The sequence below is a fragment of the Xyrauchen texanus genome, chromosome 8 (genome assembly GCF_025860055.1).
Source record: "Xyrauchen texanus isolate HMW12.3.18 chromosome 8, RBS_HiC_50CHRs, whole genome shotgun sequence".
Lineage (NCBI taxonomy): Eukaryota > Metazoa > Chordata > Actinopteri > Cypriniformes > Catostomidae > Xyrauchen > Xyrauchen texanus.
The window spans coordinates 40,417,457-40,438,943 of record NC_068283.1 but is presented as its reverse complement, the minus strand read 5'-3'; the positions used below and the strand labels follow the sequence as shown (position 1 = coordinate 40,438,943).

The following is a 21,487-nucleotide window of genomic DNA, read 5'->3' as shown; positions in this document are numbered from 1 at the left end:
CCCCTAGTGTCACTACATCGACACAATGTCTCATTTCCTCCATCAGGGAACGGAGGTTACGACAGTAACTGAGACGTTCATCTTCACTCATAATTTGTGGTTTATCCACATTGCAGCCATCACTGTTGTGTGTGTGTTTGGAAGTAGCTCTTCTTGACCCCCTTCTATCTTCCCTCTTCCCACCCACAATACCATTCCACATATTTACATATCGTTCCGCCCATTTCGAGAATTGTTCATAGCCTGAGGTCCAAAATATTGGGGATTAAGTAGGTGGGTTTCCTAACCCTTATGAAGTAAGAAAGTTTAAGTACCACTGGGCTAACTGTGACATTAAGAAATTCTAATGCTCATGAATATTAATTATGCACCAAACCCTTTTTGTTTACAGGCAGGCCAATATTTAGGTTTTACCAATTAATCATGCCGATAGTTGCTTTAGTTGGAATTATTGGTTTTCAGCTAAAATAGTGCTGATACTTGCCAGTGCTGGAGGATTCGACAGTAAGAACGACTTGGTGCAACAGTATAAAATGGCCTCTAGAGGTGAAATAAATCACTCACTGGCACCTGATGGGGATTTTCTTTTCTAAATCTCTCCTCATTATAAACATTCATTCATATTTAAATCCTCATTTCAAAGCATATCTCTTATCAGATTAGATAGTCAGGCGTTAATTGAAGTGATGACATGCAAAGACAAATGCAACAAAATGGAAAAAAGTGCTTCGTCAGCACAAACAGTATATTTTGTCTCCAACTTCACATAATAATAAACCTTATTCCTCAAACCTTATCTGGTGTAATACATATAATAAAACCCTTCTTCTAGAGAATATAGTCTTTAAAGTTTTTCTGTCATTGCAAAATAAGCGTCCCCAGTGTTTTTCAGGCTTGTTTATAGTTAAAATTCCTGCATTATGCCCCAAATCTTACATTGTTCAGGTTATTATTAGATTTTGGTTGACTAATAAGTCCTCTGGGATTTTATGTATTTTGGACTTTTGTAAACTCAATATCTGTACCCTTCACATCATGGAAATACTAAGAATTTGTTTTAAACTATTGGCCGATTAATCAGTTATCAGCCAATCTCTAGTTTTAATCAATAAATGATCAATGTGATGTGTTGATCCAGAGATTAGGTCTGTAGAAGAGTATTTGCTAAAACTGTTCAAACTGAAATCAAATGTAAAAACAATAACTTAAAATTATTTAAACTACAATGTCATTCTTTCAGATCAATTTGTAATTTTATTTGATCATTTCCAACCTACATTTTCCACAGTCGATCCCGGGAATTTGTAAGACAGTGGATAAATACGTGGATTGCTTTGCAAGCTTTGGCTTGTTGGTCTGGTTGTAACATTTTCGCCTCTATTACAAAATGTTCCGGGTTCTAATCCACATAATTAAACTTTTTATTTCAATAAACCAAGATTGCATCTGTATTTTAATGGATGTATCATGAGAGAACCCTGATAACATCCTCAGCGAGCACTCATCATAGCATTCAAAATAACACTTGTGAGGAAACTGGATATGTTTCTTCTGACACTTCCCAGATGCAAGCTCATTCAAAAAGTAGTGGGGACAACCCACCCATAAATGACACCTACCCATCCCTCACTGTAACACCTAGACTGCACACACTCTCACCAGAAAGACAGCAATGGCTCCGCCGGTGAAGTATCCTGCGAGGACGTCCGCCCAGTGATTGCGATATTCGGCCACTCTGACCACACCCACCAGCATGGCCAGACACAGAAGAGTCAGACTGAGCGTGGGCTTAGTCAAACGCGTCCCTTTAGTCCTAAACACCAACGTCACATACATCTGCAACCACAGACAGACAGTGGTGAAGAATATGCCCGTGGCCAGTACAATCAGACAAATTGCTACATGGCTTTAGAAACCTGCTGAAAATACCAGTAAAGCTGGAACTGGACTATGTTATGTCTAGGCATTGGTTTCCAGCATGTGATAAAGCATCTTACTTGACACGCTTAACTACAAAGACCTCATAGTCAACCAGAAAGATCATGCTGCTCAAGTTTTGTAGTGAATCAGCGTGGCTTTGCTGGTCCACCATCTAAACCAGCACCAAACCAGAACTAACCAGCATAAACCAGCTGGAGAAGCACAGAAATTCATGGTAGTCTAAACTGGTCTCTTTTTTTTTTATACAAGTAATCTAGCCATGTTTCCAGAAATTTAGCAGGTTATATTAAATGCTGTTTTTAAATTTATATATTAAATCTTTTTTTATTGCAAGATGGAATATTATTAACTAAGAATAAGCTTTAAAATACAAGTTCCAACACAACACTGGGAAACATCATCGTAGCAGTTTTTTAGTCATAGCCACCAGCCAACAACAACTAATGTTTTAATGAAAGAATGTTTATAACTATAATGACCTACAAAGGCAAAACACAGTAACTACGCATTTTTGTAAAATTGTTTTGCGTTATGATCATTCATGTTTCCCTCTGTCTGGGATGTTGTTTTGTTTGTTTTTGTTTTTTATTTCCATGTAAACATACGGCAGGTGGACATCTTTGTTTTTTAGACTGCACAACAAGTTAAAAAGAACTTAAACTTAAAATATGTCTCGCAACACCTTTATTCTGTCCATTTGCTGTGCTGCTTTTGGTCTGAACGGATCCTTATGGGGCTTTTCCTCTGGACGGTACAACTCGACTCAACTCAACTCTGCTCGCTTTTTGGGGGTTTTCACTGTGGATAGTACCAGGTACATGATACTTTTTTTAGTACCACCTCAGTCGAGGTTCCAAGTGAGCCGATACTAAATGTGACGTCAAAATCCTGCAGATCAATGCTTGGTCAGGGAGAATCGTCACTACCAGCGCCACTGGATTTCCGACACACAACATTAACCCGCTAGTTTTAAAGTTAGCAACAGCGATCGCAGTATCATTTGTTCACGCGACTTTTGAATTGTGAAAAATAAATGGTTGTGCACAAAACCACACCGTGGTCAATAAACGAGGTGCAGACGTTCCACTCGTTAGCGATGAGCGAAACGATTTAGTCTCTTAGGAAGAGTCTCAGCTGTTGGCCACACACGGCTACCACCGGACCTACCAACGGTGTAGGGAAAAGTAAAAACCCTAAAAGTGACTACAGAACCATCAAGGAAAAGTGGAAGTGGTTCGACCAAATGGACGCAATATAAACCGGAGGCAGAGTGCCCTGGACTGGCGTTGATCCATGATGGAGGATGGCATGTTTTGTTACATTAGCTCTATACTCTGCTTGAAAGCTTCACATTATTTAGTTGACCAGCTACTGGAAGCTTCTAAAACAACCAGACCAATTGAACTGTTACACTTGTGTAAAATCACCATGCAACAACTGCTTTATGCAGCACAATGAGCTAGCAGCTAACAGCTAGTAGTCGTGTTATTGTTTTGGTCAGTTTGTGTCGTATTTAAGATGATGTCACGCAGGAGAGGTGGTGCAACTATGACGATCAGCCTATAATCCCACCCACATTGAGGCGGCACTAAACTGCAGTGGAAATGCAAGCTCAGAAAAGTAAAGCGAGTAGAGTTGAGGCGAGTCGAACCGTAACGTGCAGTGGAAAAGTGCCATTAGACTATGATATGTCCTGTGACCAGGGATGGACTATGACTTGAAAGGCCCTTGGGCCAATTATCTCCAAGGGCCCCCCTCCATCGCAGTTTTAGTGTCGTAATTTCTGCGTTTTGCCTTTGCAGAGCGGTATAGACATCTGTCGCTGCTTATTATTTGTCATTAAGAGTCTTTAGACCACAAATAAACTCTACATGTCCACAAGGACAGTTATTTCAGCTTCTTGAACTCACCACAGTATAAACTGCAGAATAAACACTGATGGCTGCATCTTTAGAGGGAAAAGATTTGCGTGCAGATGCGACAATCAGTGGGTTTCCAGTGCAGGCTTTGCGTTCAGTGATGTACTGTATATTGGAATGGCAGCCCAGTGCTGTGTAGTTCGGTCTGCACGCTGACAGGAAGTGAGGCGTTTGATTTCCCGTCACTACCTGTCCAGCATTAGCAAAGATGGTGGTGGTGAACAAGCCGAAGGTATAGACACCTGGATAAGAGGTCAAAAGTCTAATTTAAAATACAAGGCATTTACTGAGATTAAGTGAGTAGTATTCGGCAGGTCATGTGATCCTAACATGGCTGCCCCCATGTGTGGACCCTCTCCATGTAGATTTAAACAGCTTTTATAAGGTTACTGATATAACTGGAGTCTCATGATGTTTCAAAATTACAACTCATGTCTTTAGGAGTTTAGGAGTTAGACTTTTTTAAGGAGTGCCCCTTTAACATCCAATGTAAGATGAGTGAAATGTGGAAAAGGTCTTTTTGCTGTTGTGGTTGCAGTAGCTTTATTTATACATTCTTAAATATTAATCTGTAATAAATATAATTTATAAATTGTTACTTTTAAATTGTGAACTATGATGTGGACCCCATAGATAACGAGTATCTTCATGATATCATCTACTTCTGATAAGCACCTAGGAAGCGTATGATGCGTCTCAATAGTGGGTTGAAGTAGCAGCAGTCTGCGGTGACTATGATCTTCTCCTGCGTGCCCTCTGACCTCATGAAAAATGCCATCAGCTCACCAGCCAGAATCTGCAGAGAAAATATACAAGTGATCACACACAGGCAAGAAGCTTTGCTTTAGTTTGCAAAAAACTCTTTTATTTCATATGTTGAAGCTCCATCTGGTTAAAATCCGAGCGTTGGGGAATGTGCGCCTACTCCTGTTAAGCGGGTGTTTCCAGCCTCCTTTAGAGTCGCCAGTCACCCTTCATTTTCATTGTTTGGTTGAAAGATCCTGTTAAGCAATTTCATAAACATCATAAACAAATACATACAAATTAAGATATTTAAAGGATTTATTGGTGGACATTAATGACCATTTTCTTTAAATAAATAAAGTCATATATCAGGATCGACAGATGTGAATCGGCAGGATTTATAACTGATGCGTTCACAAAATAAGTGAATTGTTTCACCCCTACCCCTTACCAAACAGTAGTTCTGGTAAACTAACCGCAAACTTTGCACTAATGGTTTTCACATACAAATGACAATTTTCCGCAAGCTTGGCACAAAGCTCATTTGCATGTGGAAATATTTAGTGGCGAATTTGCAATGAAATCTCAAGGACTTCAAGAGCATTCCAGAGAGCCTTACAATAAAGTCAGGCACTTACATTTACATTTATGCATTTGGCAGACGCTTTTATGTCCCTGTAATAAGCGACTTACAGTGCACTTATTACAGGGACAATCCCCCCCGGAGCAACCTGGAGTTAAGTGCCTTGCTCAAGGACACAATGGTGGTGACTGTGGGCCACCACTCCCATATGGAAGTGTATCCACTTACAATGGAAGTGGATGGGGTCCAATTTTGTGGAGGGTTTAAAGGCAAAAATCTGAAGCTTATAATTTTATAAAAGCCCTTACATTAATTCTTCTGTTAAACTCATGTATTATTTGAGCTGTGAAGTCATTTTTAATAGACATTTTTGTGGCGGACCTCTGTTCTACACAGATAAACTTCTAGATATTGCCACCAACATTACGTCATGGCAACTAAGTTGTAAAAATGTAATATAACTTTACACAGAAAAGGTTAGTGAGCGATTTTATCACACTAGAATCATGTTAACACACATATAGTTAACGTCTTGCAGCTATATGTTTAAAAAACGAAATAAAACAATGAGTATTTTAACGTTTACAGATTGGCCCCCATTCACTTCCATTGTAAGCGCTTCCCTGTAACCCAGAATATTCCTTTCAACTATATAGCCCAGAATGAACAAACAACTGTTCCAGAGAGCCATTTAAAAAATACTGAATATCATCAGAAGGCTGGAAAATCTCAATATTGCCCTGCCCTCGTTGCGAACCCACTTGAGAGCCACTGCCATAAACACTGCCATCAAATCCCCGACCTCAGACAGAGACAGACGTCAGAGATGAGACAGCGATGGACAGGGACACGACGCTCCCCTCACACATTTCCAGGATCAGCACCTGACCGCTGATTCAGACTGATGGAGCGTGACATCAACGATGCATGATCAACACATCTTTTAAAGTGTTTGAATGCGTTTGTGTTTGTGTGCCATCACAAACATCAATTTATAGGGAAATTTCTGATTTTGGTTTTCTTCAATTTTTTGCAGTTGAATTGTTTGCTACAAGAGTCTGTTGTATTCCTGAGCTCAATATTGAAAATCTAAGTTCAGTGATGCTGTTTATAATATGTTCTGAAATAGAGTAAAAGACTAGAAGCCTGAGATCTTTGTGCTGTTTCATCTTATTCTGAAGATTAGAAACATACTCATGCCTGAGGCTACACACGGGCATTCATGCCACGACAGACAGCCGCACAGTTCAAACATATGCTGAAATGCCAGTGATTTCACCCCCCCAAGCAGCCAGTGCCATCTGCCGCGGTCTCTCAGGTGGCATCACCGTGCTCCTTTCCTATAATCACATACTCTCTCTGGGGCACCAAGATGTTATATTTAAGGTGCGTTTGATACAATTTACACTGTGTGATATGAGCGCAAAGTGATGGTCTGTGTTCTGCAACTGCTTTCGGGTCCTTGAATAACATATAACGTGCGAGTAAGTTCAGCCGGTGGACTTTCTGGTGCCCTCTTAGGGAGTTGGTGCCGTGTTATCGGCTTAGGCTGAATATTTGATTTCAGCACTTTCATAATGGTTTGATTTGAGAGTGAATATCAACCTAAATTAAATTGTGTTCATCGCACAAATTGATTGCATCATTTCAGAAGACTTGGAATATAGGGCATGAGATTCATCGATACTGTTACAGTGATTTTATGTTGTGTCTTCTGTCCTTTTTCGAGCTTCATAGACAAGTGACAGTTATTATATGGCAAATCATATAAAGATAAAATAGTGCCTAAATGATTTGCATACACAGATTAAGATTTGTGAAAGTGTAAATCAAAATGCAAGTGTAATATTTTCCAGAAATAATCGGACATACATTGATCTGTCTTCCCTTTTGTTGCCCTCACACGTTTGACACAAAAGAGTTTCACAAGCGCAAAGAAGAAGGCGGGTCTATCTGCTTATTGTAACCAATCAAATGAGGTTTCCAATGACCTGTTTACTCTGAACTGATTGCTTAAATAATGTGACAGACAGACAGCTTCTTCTGAAAAAATAAATAAATAAATACGCATGCAATTTGAGATACGCTTTCACGAATCTTCCTCTGCGCATGCAACTCTTTCTATCACGCTTCTGACTTCATTTGCGCTTCTGCAAATCTTACTGTACATATGCAGATCTTTTAGGCACTAATTTAACTTCAGAAAATAAACCCTTGTAAAGACTTCCCAAAAATGCACTTTTTGTATTCCACTGAAGAAATAAAGTCGAACAGGTTTGGAATGATTTTAGGGTGAGTAAACAATGACAGAATTGTAATTTTTGCATGACATATTTCCAGATCTGTTTGCCCCCCAAAAACAAGCTCACAAACACACACACTACAAGTAACACATGCAGCTATGGCAGATTCAGGACGGGAGGGAGGCAGATCCATGTGGTCCCACAATCTGTTGCAGCTAGTTTACAATGTAACAGGGAGACACCAATAAAACCAATACTCCAAAAATTACAGAAATAAAATATAGAAATTGCAATTGATCTAATACATCTATTGGCTATTATTTTTATATATATATATTTGAAAAACTTTCATTCACCCAATCAAAGTGAAAAAAGGGACATAAAACAGAGAGGACCACTTTAGAACCTTTAGTGATTTTTTTGTATTTTTTTTAATCACATATATTTAGATAGAGAAGTCTTCTTGATATCAGTGAACTCTAAAATTCATGATAATGGTGAAAAATAAATTATATATATATATATATACAGTGCATCTGGAAAGTATTCACAGCGCTTCACTTTTTCCACATTTTGTTATGTTACAGCCTTATTCCAAAATGGATTAAATTCATTATTTTCCTCAAAATTCTACAAACAATACCCCTGTAAATGGATCAATGGAGGCGAGAACCGGCTTTTCAATATAAATCATAGGTTAATGAGAAACTTAAAAGACAACACAAACACACACATGACGGTCATGTCCGCTAACGATCTCTCTCTCCCGCACGAACCCCTGCAGTCAGCCTTTAACACTCACAGAGTCAAAATTAGCCTAATACGGGACCGGGTGCATAGGATCACAACCCAGCCCCGCCCTCCATCCTGCCACAACCCCATAATGACAACCTGAAAGAAGTTTGTTTGAAATCTTTGTGAAAAAATCACATGTGTTGAAGCACTTTTGGCACCAATTACAGCCTCAAGTCTTTTTGTGTATGATGCTACAAGCTTGGCACACCTATTTTTGGGCAGTTTCTCCCAATCTTCTTTGCAGGACCTCTCAAGCTCCATCAGGTTGGATGGGGAGTGTCGGTGCACAGCCATTTTCAGATCTCTCCAAAGATGTTCAATCGGGTTCAAGTCTGGGCTCTGGCTGGGCCACTAAAGGACATTCACAGAGTTGTCCCGTAGCCACTCCTTTGTTATCTTGGCTGTGTGTTTAGGGTCGTTGTCCTGTTGGAAGATGAACCTTCGCCCCAGTCTGAGGTCCAGAGCGCTCTGGAGCAGGTTTTCATCAAGGATGTCTCTGTACATTGCTGCATTCATTTTCCCTCGATCCTGACTAGTCTCCCAGTATCTGCCGCTGAAAAACATCCCCACAGGATGTTTTGAGTGTATGTACATGTGATTTTCTCATTTTCTATTATTTAATACATTTGCAAAGATTTCAAACAAACTTCTTTCACGTTGTCATTATGGGGTATTTTTTGTAGAATTTTGAGGAAAATTATGAATTTAATCCTTTTGGAATAAGGCTGTAACATAACAAAATGTGGAAAAAGTGAAGCGCTTTGAATACTTTCCGGATTTTACCTTGAAAAATGTGTCTTAAAACCTTTTTGAAATGTTTTATTAAGTTGTGCACAGATGCAAGGAAAGTATTTTGATACCTTTCACTTGATGGTTACACCACTTGACATTTAATTAAATATAATATTTGTATAAAAGGCTTATTTTTTTATTTTTTTTTATTACATGGACACAGATATAAAATTTCTATTAACTTGACAAATGCATTTTAAATTACATTTGTAAAAGATTTCCTCTTCGTATCATCTCAGACAAGCTTATTTGCCTCAATTGACCCTTATATTATAAATTTCCATCATTCTCAAAGATTCTCCGTATTACACTATAAAGTACTTTAATATTTGATTTAAAGGCAGTAGAACAAATAGGCTACTATTTTAACGTATTAAAGGAATGTTCTGTGTTCAATTCAAGGGTGATAAGTCACTTGTTTAGGTTGGAAGGAGGAAGCGGGAGCCAGTTAAACAATCATATACACACACACACACACACACACACACACACGCTCAGGTCGCTCTCTCACTCCACAGACGTCACTCAGCAATGGCCACATCACCACAATAAATCGACAGTGTGACAAGGAGGAGGGCGTGGCCGGGCCGTAAGGGTGCATGGCTGGCACTGAATCACCTAATCAGCCAGGAGTGGGATAAAGATGCTGCCATCCACCAGAGGAGGAGCTGCGGCCGTCTGCCAGGGGACGGAGGAGTCGCTGCCGGCCGCCGGGAGTCAGAGGAACCGCTGTCATCCACAAGAAAGGGAAGTTTGCGTGATACGAGCGTGAAGCGATTGTACGTCTGTGTTCCGCACTGCTTTTGGGTCCTTGAATAACGTATAACGTGCGTGTAAGGGCAGCCGGTGGACTTTCTGGCGCCCTCCTAGGGAGTTGGTGCCCTACGCAGACTGTGTAGTATGCGTGTAGGGAGCGACGGTACTGTGTATGCGTCTTTTATGTTATGTTCAGTTCTTTTAGGTCATAAAAGTTATGTTGACTGTTCAGCCGGTTCCTGCCTCCGCCTTGCCCATCCTTACCCATTACAGACAGCATTTGTGGCATTAAGATGATTACCACAAAATTGTATTTCGACTCGTTCCTCCTTTTCTTTAAAAAAAAGAAAAATCTGGATGGTGACTTCCCTGTCTGGTTCGGTTTCGGTTGGTGTCGGGATTCGGACGCTCATGCTCCATGTTCTGTCTGTTATTGGCGTGAGTCATTGCGCCAATGTCATCTTGGCGGCATGCACTCACATCAATCGTTTATGTCTGTCTCTTGTGGCATTTGTCTCGCGATGTACGCTCCAGCTCTGTCTAGCGTGGGAATGCTTGGCATTGCTTTGTTTGGCAATGCTACGCATTCTCTCGTCTTGTCTGTCGGTTGGCATGAGCGTATATTGCCTTATTATATAGGCGATGTGCGCGCATGCCATTTGGGGGTTTGTGTTTTGTGAGAGCACATGGCTTTGTTTTGTTTCTGTATTGCCACGTGTCTCTCAGTCTTGCATCATACCCCACCTCCTTGTTTGCCCATTATTAGTTCATTTGTCTCTGCCCTGCTTATTAACCTGTCTGATTTCATTCCTTATTTTAGTCTCCTCATGTGTGCTGTCCAGTTCCAGTCTGTCTTGTTTGGTGTCCATGTCGGTGTTGTGTTCTTCCCACTTCCTGTCGGTTCCAGTCGGTCTTGGGTTTTGCCCCGTTATACAGTCTGTTTTTTCACCTTCGGGGTAGTTTTTTTTTTGTCTTTGTTTATTTTTGTATATAAAAATGAATTGTTTTTAACTCTGTGTTTGGGTTCTGCCTCCAATTCTCTGCTCAACCTGTGACACCAACACACTATTGTTTAAACATATCATTTTGTTCATGTTCTGGACAGATTTCTTGAGATTCACCCATCTGGACATTCTCAAAAAAATGCACATTTTTTCGTATATCCTTAGACTGAATGATGATTCATCCATGTTAAAGTTCACTCTCACCACCCACAAGCACACAACAGCAAACAGAAATGAATGGCAACAGCCCCAGGAAGACAGGACACGGTCCACACTCACCGTTAAAGTGGGAACGGCAGCGACCAGAGAGTACACCAGCACCGGTGGCACATTACTGGTCTCATCCGGTCCAGGATAGGGTTTGGAGAACGCCTTATCGAAGCAGAAGAAGCCCTGGATGTGTACGGGAAACGTGTCCGTGTATTCGAAGTAGTACGCCAGGAGAACGGTGCCAGACATGATCACCAGCTGAAAATAGAACATGATCCACAGTTAACAACCAAAAGCAACACTGCCACAGCACACTCTGTTATCACACGATCCAGTGAAAGAGAGAGAGACACTCCAGAGTCGTGATATCGAAAGGGTTACATGCTGCTCTGCCAGGGAAGCAACAGAGAGTGAGTGAGATGAGAATGGAAAACTGGGTAAAGAGACAGAGAGAAACAGTGGGGAGTGACAGCATGAATTTGTGCCCAAGCAGACATATTATCTCAGCAGTGTGTGTGAGTGCTCGTAAGTGTCATTTTGGATGCGTGTGAAACACAATGAGGTGCAGGGAAGGGTGTGAACACTCTCATTAGCGGGTTTAAAATGAGGCTGCTTTCATTCAAGACTTTTACGAAAAATTATTCACTCTAAACTTTTTTTTAAATATAGCTTTTAATAATAATAATAATAATAATAATAAAAATGGTTTAGAAATAATAAAAAATGTCAACAACGAATAACACCCTAAAAGTATTTGCATAATTTTTTACATGGCACAATATTGATTACCACACAAAATGGGTTCGACTTGTCCCTCGTTTTGATTTAAAAACATGCAAAAATCTGGATTTACCAGTGTTATGGCATTTACCAAATAACAGCTTGCAATATTGGATATAACTTCTCACAGATTAAGTTAGTAAGTGATTTTATTAGACTAATGCTTGTGTCTTATTGCTATACTTGTGTGTATTTCAATATTTATGGACGGGCCCCATTCACTTCCCTTTTAAGTACCTCGCTGTAACTGCAATTAGGACTTGTCAAAATTATCTTTTGTTGTTATGAACTTTATGCCACAAATGCTGTCGACTGCGCTTGAAGGGATAAGTCTCTCCTCGTTTACTCAACCTCATGACATCCCAGATGAGTTTGACTTTCTTTATTCTCCAGAACACAAATTAAGATTTTTAGAAGAACATCACAGCTCTGTAGGTCCATACAATGCAATTGAATGGTGACCAAAACTTGTATGCAGCTTTTATGTGCTTTATTGAGTTTCAAAGTAATCCATACAACTCCAGTAGTTTAATCCACGTCTTCTGAAGTAATATAATAGGTGTGGGTAAGAAACAGATGAATATTTAAGACATTTTTACTTTAAATCTCCACTTTCACTTTCACATTCTTCTTCTTTTGTTTCTATTGATTCACATTCTTCGTGCATAGCGCCACCTACTCGGCAGGGAGGAGAATTTGTTTCGAAAAAGGACTTATATACTGATCTGTTTCTCACCCACACCTATCATATCACTTCTGAAGACATGGATTTAAAGGGATAGTTCACCCAAAAATGAAAATTCTCTCATCATTTACTCACCCTCATGACATCCCAGATGTGTATGACTTTCTTTCTTCAGCAGAACTGAAGTGAAGATTTTTAGAAGCACATTTTTGTCCATACAAGGCAAGTAAACGGGTGCCATTAGGCTGCTGGTTATTTGACGGTCCAAAAGGCATATTTAGGCAGCATAAAAGTCATTCACACAACTCCAGTCGATCAATTAATGCCTTCTGAAGCAAACCGATATGTTGATGTAAGAAACAAATCGATAATTACATTTATTTGTATCTGTCCATCCATCCGTCTGTCTGTCTGTCTATCCATCTGTCTGTATGTCTGTCTGTCTTTCTGTCTGTCTGTCTGTCTGTCTATCTATCTATCTATCTATCTAGTCTCATTTTGTGAGATGCAATACTGAAATGTGGCCACTGGGGGACAGACATGAGCTGTAGCTTTCAAGATGATTAATGGCGTTTGCCAAGACAAGCAACTGTGTTAATATCGCTCATGTCATGCCTAAGGATTTGAACAAACCCCTTGCCCTGAGTATTAAACTTTGATATGCCCCCACAATGTCTGTGCTACAGACATGAATGATACCTGAAATTGTTTGGGTTGCTGATGAGAGGAGTGCTATTACTTTTCTAAGTGGCCAGAGTTATGATTTTCACCTGGCAGACTCTAGCAACTGCATAGCGGTGCTAAAAGCATTGTGGACAAGCACCACAGAAATCAGAAAATTTAGTTATTATAATAGATTAGACTATAATTATACAAGAAAGACCCATTTTTAAATAACACATATCACATTTGAGCATGCTGTTTTTATTTGGCAGGATTTTGTAAAGTGATCATTACACTCACTGTGACAGAATCATTCAGTGGGTCTGTGTTCACTCAAATGTCTCTAATTAAAGAGGGGGAGGGAAGGGATATTCCATATGGCAACATGTTTTTTGACAGCAATGAAAAATCCCACATGGCTCTATTACAGTATATTAACATTATTCTGTATATGAACAGATCAGTCGAACATTTAGATTTTTGTGAGTCTGTTCTATCAAAATAAACGTAATATTTTTAAGCAGCATTCACAATTGCAGATTAATATTCTCTGTGATATACTGTAGCTAATGTGATATACAGTGACCCCAAAACGTATTTGAAAATTATAAAATTACACCAAAAATAATTCTGCCATAAATCTTTTTATTGTGTGTGAGTTCCATACAGTTTTACATTAGCGATGAACAAGTTTCTCTAATGTTTGACAACCAGAAAGTGTCCAAAAACATTTGTCTTTATTTTAAACAGTAAATCTGCCATTTAATCATTAAAAAAACTACTTTTGTTTTTAAATGTTTTTCTTAAAGTAAAGTGTGCTTGTGCTATTTTCTTCAATATATGTCATTTGGTTTGATGTTTAGTTTGATATCTAATACAAATCTATATATATATATATATATATATATATATATATATATATATATACACACACACGGTGGAAAGCCTTTGCTTTTTTTGCAGGGCATAGAGCAAACAAGTTGAGACAAATGAACAGAGATCCTCCCCGTATTAACTGCAGCATCACAGTAAACAAAGTTGACACCAGACACCATGGTAAAAGAAGCATAGAAGGAGAGCCACTGAGGAGGACACAAGTGTAGATAGAAGGGCTTCCACAGGACTTGAGTGTTTCTTGATAAATTAAGCATGACATAAATGCTACAATCTTTGGAGGGGGCAAAATACAGTGAACAAAATACTGTGTGATAACTTAATAGAATTCCTTTCTGATTCAAGATTCAAAAGATTTGTGCATTTCGCCTATGAAATGCAATATGAAATCAGGAGAGACCTTCAGCCTGAACTCTGAGACATAGAGAGTAAACGCTACATTATAAATAACTACATGCTTTTCACCCAATCCACCATAGCTCTCTCTAATGGATATAAACTACAAGCATTTGTCATAGGCATATAGATACAACAGATATGGGATATTTTCTTATAGAAAAACGGACAGATATGAACTGACAGACAGATAGACAGACAGAAAGACAGACAGACAGATTAGATAGATAGATAGGTAGATAGGTAGATAGATAGAAATGATCTGACAGACAGACAGACAGATAGATAGAAAGACAGACAGACAGATAGATAGAGAGAGACAGCCACAGACAGACAGATAGATAGATAGATAGATAGAGACAGACAGACAGATAGATAGATAGATAGAAATGATCTGACAGACAGACAGACAGATACATACAGACAGACAGATAGATAGATAGAGACAGACAGCATGACAGATAGAGAGAGAGACAGACAGACAGACAGATACAGACAGACAGATAGATAGAGAGAGACAGACAGACAGATAGAGACAGACAGATAGATAGATAGAAATGATCTGACAGACAGATACATACAGACAGACAGAAAGACAGACAGCATGATAGAGAGAGACAGCATGACAGATAGAGAGAGAGAGAGACAGACAGACAGACAGATAGAGACAGACAGACAGACAGATAGATAGATAGATAGATAGACAGATAGATAGACAGACAGACAGACAGACAGACAGATAGATCGATCTTCAAACTCTGCTATCTCCATATGAAGCATAATCTCACAGTTTAATAATCTTGCTGCTGATCAAATATCAAAGATCTAATTGGGCTTGAAATCAGGCTCATCTTCTGCCATCTTTCAGAGTATTTTTAGAGCCCTTTCTATTCAGTCTTCTGAAGCTGGAGACACTGAAGGTTGTACTATTGCGTGACGGCTCTCCAGTCTTTTTCATACTTCATTGAAGGCTTTTATTCTGCCTGATGAGCAGAACTACACTGCACCAAATTACTTCAAGCACCATAAACCGATGGACCGTTGGATGGATGGCAAAGGTATTGTATTAAAACAATAAGGCATGAACTTCTGTCATGCTGCTTTGAAATGATTGCACTATGAAATATTGTAATGTGAAAAGCACAATACAAATAAAATAACTTGACTTGCATTTGCAGCAGCCAACATGTGGTGATGGTCTTTTTTTTTTCTTTAGGACACTTCACCTTTAAATACACACAATTGTGAATTTATCCCCGAGTGTACTAAAATCATAATAATCATCTATCCAGCTCGTTCATCCATATGTTGCTTGAATAAATCTATATTGTATACTTCGTTAAAACTGTGCAGTTCCCAGAGGAAAGCTTGATTCTCAGAGCACAGCGACAGTCTTGTTCTCTTAGAGAGTAATTCAGTGTTAGCAATGTTGCAGATGTATATTGCGGTCCCCATTGCATGCTCTCAGCTCATGCATCCATTAGAGGATTACATACTCTACAGACACACACATTTTGTGTGATTGACCCTGTGTGAGTGTTCTGCGTGGTTCATAGTGCCTTGCTATGTAGATATGCATCAAAGTTTAATAGAAATAAAAGAATGTAATAATAAATACAATACATTAAAATAAGACAGTAAATTAAATAATAAAAAAGAATAGAAAGAGAATACGGTTTAATAGACTTAGACGTTGGTTCAAAGTATGAGCAATAGCAATAATGATGTTTGAGTTATCAAGCATCACAAATAAAACATTTTGAGAAAATGTGATATTGTGTAAAAATGTCAAGAGGTTTGTTGTTTCATCACAATTAATGGCTTGTAAGCACCTCTTAATGCACAATTCAGTGCATATGTGTGTGCTAAATTCACATGATCAGTCTGCTATTAGTCTCTTTGTCTGCAACTGTGCGATAGCGTCTCAGTTGTAAATAAGCATTATCCTGCTGTGGAGGGCTGAGAAGCTGTCCCATCAAAATTAAGGCAAACTAGGACCCTGCCAAGTCTCTACAAGTCTTCTCTCATCAAGAGTAACACTCTTCCTCTGCATTTTCTGATGCTTCCTTTCATCCACCCCCTGGGACAAATCATTCAGCCCCCACGATGCCCAGCTGTGACCTGCCAGTTCAACATTTGCCCAATCTCTCTTTCTTTTGTAGATCTCTGTGTAATGCTGCTATCAAAGCAGTTAAGAGACTCAAGCCGATCAGATCTGCTATTGCTCTGAGCTATTTCCCTACCAAAGATCTACTGATGAGCTCTGGCTCTACCAAGAGATCAGTAATAATCTTTTAGCAGAGAATCAAGTGAACATTCGCAACCAAACCACACACATGCATGCACGCACACACACACACACACACACACACACACACGCACGCACACACTGAAAGGGCAAGACCTTATATTTGACCCTCCAGTGAGTTGTATAACTGAGTGTGTTACAATGTTTCCATCACATACCCAGCCAGCTGCCACATTTCTACATAAGTGCTTCTCCTTGCTACTGAATTATGCACGCATACTAGAGGTCAACCGATATATCGGTTTTGCCTATTAATCGGCACTGATACCGATTTCTGGAACTATCGGTTATCGGCAAAATTCCACACCAATCATTTTCACCTGTTGTGTCCGGTGCTGGATCAGCTGGGAAGGGTGCGTTGTCGTTATACAGTATGAGAGCCCCCTCTAGAGGCGAAATAAAAACTATCGCTGATGCCTCGTGGTGGTTGTTTTGACAAGTGAGACTGCAGGTTGAATGCAGCGGAACAATGCAGATTTAAAACACCAACACCTAAAAGGTATGTATAGAGTACACGTTGTTATATATCATTATAAAGTAATTAATTTATTGACTAGATGCTGCATTAATAGAGAACAGCAGTATGTTTGCAGACCAGGCTGAGAGGACGCTAACATTAAAGCTAACCTCAAGCGGTCAGAACAATGTGTCAAAAAACATGCAAGTCCTACCCAAATGTTTAAATAAAATGTATTACCATCTATTTGCATTAGTTTAGATCCAGTCACGTTTATGCTTTAGCCAGCTAAGTTGTATATTTAAAGGAAGTGAGAGATTTGAGAAAAATATCTTCATGCAGTCAAGAGAAACTTAGAAACAAGCGCAAAAAAAAGCACAAGACATCGCAGTTCACTAGTTTGCCCTAGTTTCACATTAAAGACCCCTCACCAGAAGTGGTGATCAGCCACTTGAAGGTGTGCAATAGCTCTGTGAATCACAAAAGCCTGTGTTTAATAAGTAAATATACAGTATGCGCAGCGCCAGCATGTCAGTGAATGCCGCTGCTCTGTTTCCACACATCCACGGCTATTTTTAGACTTCACGTCTTGCACAACAGTTTAGCGCTACTCACAAACATCATCTCAGATATAGATGCTCAATAGTTCAGTTCACTTATAATATGCATTTAGAACGGCACCGGAGGTGCATTTGACCAGAATTTGAATAAGAAGCGATTTAAACTACTGTGAACTTGCCTACAAACAGACACATACAGGACGTCCTGGAGAGTTCTGAATGTCAAAATAAAAGTGTGAGGGTTTAAATAGTGCACGATTAAATATATTACTGTTGTATTTAAAATACAAATTTAAAGTCAATAATAATGATATTAATAACTGTTTATTATTATTATTATTGTCATCATTAGTTTTTGTTTACAATTTATAACAATATTTAAACTGAATGGGTTCCAAAAAATAACTGTGAATGAAAAGTGAACTAACGTCTTACCACTAAAGCGAACCAAAAAGAGATCTGAATCCTTTAAAGTCCAGGAAAATAAAAAGGAAAAAAAAAGCCAAAAATAAATAAAACACAGGTTTCTTTTCTACTGATGACTTCTACTGGAATGACTGTTAATTTTGCTGCAACATTATCCAGTAAACTAGTTAATAATAAAGTGTTTCTTAATAATCTATACATTTATATTGAAATAATGTGTAGTTAGAGGTTTGTGTTTCTTGTGTTTCTTTACATATTAAAGAGTACTCCCAATTAATTCCACACAATAATGTAAAGATATTCCAAACCGATTATGCAAAGAAAAAAAAAACACTATCGGATCGGATCGGTATTAGCCGATACTGAGATTTCCGGTATCGGAAGGGAAAAAGTTGTATCGGTGCACCCCTACTTTAAATGTTATTTTTTTCATTCAGTATCAATTTTAAAAACTATCTGCCAGTTAATCGGTTATTGGCTTGTCTTCCCAAAAAAAAAAAAACACATACATGCCAAAGAAAATCTAATAATTTAATTTGTAGCAAAAAACACAGGGTGTATTTACTGTGAAAGAAGCAAACAATTTGTAACGCTGTGAAGAAAGTTCAGGAGCTGGATCTAGGTGCGGCAACTGAGTTTAATGAAAAATAAACAAATACACAGAATTGGGAGACACGGGAACAAAGAAAACATCCACGATGGGAAACAAAAACATAAACGGCAAAAACATCCACGAAGGGCATGGGCAAAACACGGTAGGTCTAGATACATTCACGTTTAAATTCATACAACAACTGACCAAGAACAAGCAAACAACAGAGCATTATATACACAGTGGGCAATGACTTAATGAAACACAGGTGAAGACAATGAAAGACAGCTGGCAGTGATGAGAGCAGGGAATTATGGGAAGTGTAGTCCATGGGGAACAGACGACAGGGGAGAAAAACAGGCCAGTCGACAGTGAATCGTGACACAATTACTGCATTTACAACAAAAGAAGACTTTTTTGATATTGATATTGACACCTGTGGAAGAAATCATCTAAAAACAAAATACAAGAAGAACGCAAAGATAGGAAAGACATCCAGCTTATTGGTTTCCATAGTAACTGCAGTGCAGGGAAATGTCGTGATGTGTTTGTGAAGCACATGCAACAGTAGTGCACACACGCACACACACACACACAATAACATTTCACTCCATTATTCTCCAAAAGAAAGAAAGAAAGAAAGAAAGATTCCCCTTCAAGCAGGGTGTAGTACAATCTGCCAAATCGCAAATTAAAACAATACACAGCAAAAAAAATTAGTGTATCATCATTGACAAAATTGGTAATTTTAGTCCAAGTTTCACTTCCTAACAGATCATGAAAAATAACAACAACGACAACAACAAAACAACCCAACAATGACTAACATTATTCACTTGCCAAATGATACACATGGGTTCACACAACATTATGGAAACTATGTAACTTCAAGTACTCAGTATCAACAAAGTCCTTTTACAACTGAGTTCACGGTCTTCTTACAGAAACAGCTAGACTATACTGTACTTAAAATCCTTGATAGTAATCTGTATTAGTGATCCCAATACACACAAAAACAATCACTGGTCAAGATCAAGTCCATCTTTGTTTCACAAGATCTTATGTGAATGTAAATAATCCTTAATGTTATAATATAATCCTTCATGGATTAGGTTTGACTTGCCGTCTTCATAATGAATTAGCATGAGTTGATGATATTATGCTTGAGATACTCTATGATAGTGGATATATCCTTATGCTTTGATTGACAGGATTATATGAACAAGCCTCCCCCTTAAACTTGTATTCAGTACATCATAATTACCTGTCAATAAGTCAATTTGTCTTGAACCATGTGGCCACTAAAGTTAACATCACTGGGTTTAGGGTCAGGGTTACAAGGTTGTAGGTTAACTCACCTCCACAAACAGGAAACATGGTACAATGGAGCTGCTGCTCTTCATAGCAGGTTTCTCTTCAGCTGCCATTGTAGATCCTTGTTTCTCTTCTCTTTTCTACCTCTTTCACTGCTGCTTTATTCTGGTCATACAAGAAAAAGAAAAGTAGAACCGGTCAGATCATAAACATTAGCAAGCTAAAATGCAACAAGATTTTTAATGTGAATGGTGTTTTGCTCGTGCAAAACTCGACATTATGATGCTAGTTCACTAGGTGGTTGCCAGGACATTGCTATGTGGTCAGGGCCGGCACCAGGATGCAAACTTGTATGTTGGCCCTTGATAATTTTGCTGTTGTTCAGGGTGGGAGCATCAGGGCTTTATTGGGAGGGAGTCAAGGCAATTCTAGGGGAATTCTCCTCTCAGTCCCGGCCATGTATGCCATTGCTTACTCGTCCAAGTCGAAGTCATTATGCCTATAGCACAAAAAGTGCAGGACATGACTCATTAGTCTGTCCATTTTGCATTTGACGAAAAACGTTTGAAACATGATCCTGAAGTTAAAACTGAAATCAGAATCAGAATGTGCTTTACTGCCAAGTGTTCTTGCATACTTAAGGAATGTTTTGGGTGATAGGAGAAACAAGTACACACAGAACACTACAGTGAGACACGGAATATAAAACAAGGTAAAAGCATAAATAGACATACAAATAATAGGACATATAGAATGGCATATGTACATGTGCAAGTTTAATTTGTCATGTGGAAAATGGCCTGAGGGTAGAAATTGCTCTTGTTCCTGGATGTCCCGGCGCTCAGTACTCTGTAGCGCCGGCCAGAGGGCAACTGTTCAAAGAGGGAGTGGGCAGGGTCAGTGGGTCCAGAGTGATTTTAATTGCTCGTTTCCTCACTCTGGAGAGGTACAGGTCTCGTTGGTAGGCAGGGGGGCACCAATAATCCTCTCGGCAGTCCTGACCGTCCGTTGTAGTTTCCTTCTGTCTGATTTGGTGGCTGAACCAAACCAGACAGTTATAGATGTACACAGGACAGACTCAATGTGGCAGGTTGAACTCCCTCGGCTGGCGAAGGAAGTACAAAATCTGCTGAGCATTCTTCAAAATGGAAATGCATGGTTTTTCAACACTACTTCCTGTTTACCAAGCTCAAAAGGTTGCTTATTTGGTCAATTAAGGTATTTGGGATATTGTGTGTCTTCTTATTACTTTATGGAGAGCTTATGACCTAGGGAGGATCTAAATACAGTGCTAAGAACAAATGGTGCGAGTGTTTGTACTGAGTTAAAATCTAATTAGAAATAACAAAACCCCTTTACTTTACAATTAACTTATGAACAGCTGGTGCAGGCCCATTCCCAGAACTCTCTGGAATTCCATTCGTC

The 21,487-nt window shown here is 39.1% G+C and overlaps 1 protein-coding gene across 7 annotated transcripts in view; it reads right to left on the bottom strand.

The window, feature by feature from the left end:
* plppr2a (phospholipid phosphatase related 2a) overlaps positions 1-21,487 on the bottom strand; it is a 34,556-nt gene that overhangs the window by 9,410 nt on the left and 3,659 nt on the right. For 5 of the 7 annotated variants that reach the window (XR_007971109.1, XM_052132349.1, XM_052132346.1 and 2 more), the window contains exons 2-6: positions 20,107-20,227; positions 11,057-11,245; positions 4,536-4,656; positions 3,852-4,102; positions 1,660-1,836 (exon numbers count right to left, since the gene is read on the bottom strand). Coding sequence is in view for 5 of the 7 variants with exons in the window: in XM_052132349.1 (XP_051988309.1) it covers positions 1,660-1,836; positions 3,852-4,102; positions 4,536-4,656; positions 11,057-11,245; positions 20,107-20,175 (807 nt within the window). In the remaining 2 variants the exon portion in view is untranslated. Of the gene's footprint in view, positions 1-1,659; positions 1,837-3,851; positions 4,103-4,535; positions 4,657-11,056; positions 11,482-20,106; positions 20,228-21,487 lie in introns of those variants that run through there. The other 2 variants (XR_007971110.1, XM_052132348.1) reach the window with 1 other exon arrangement.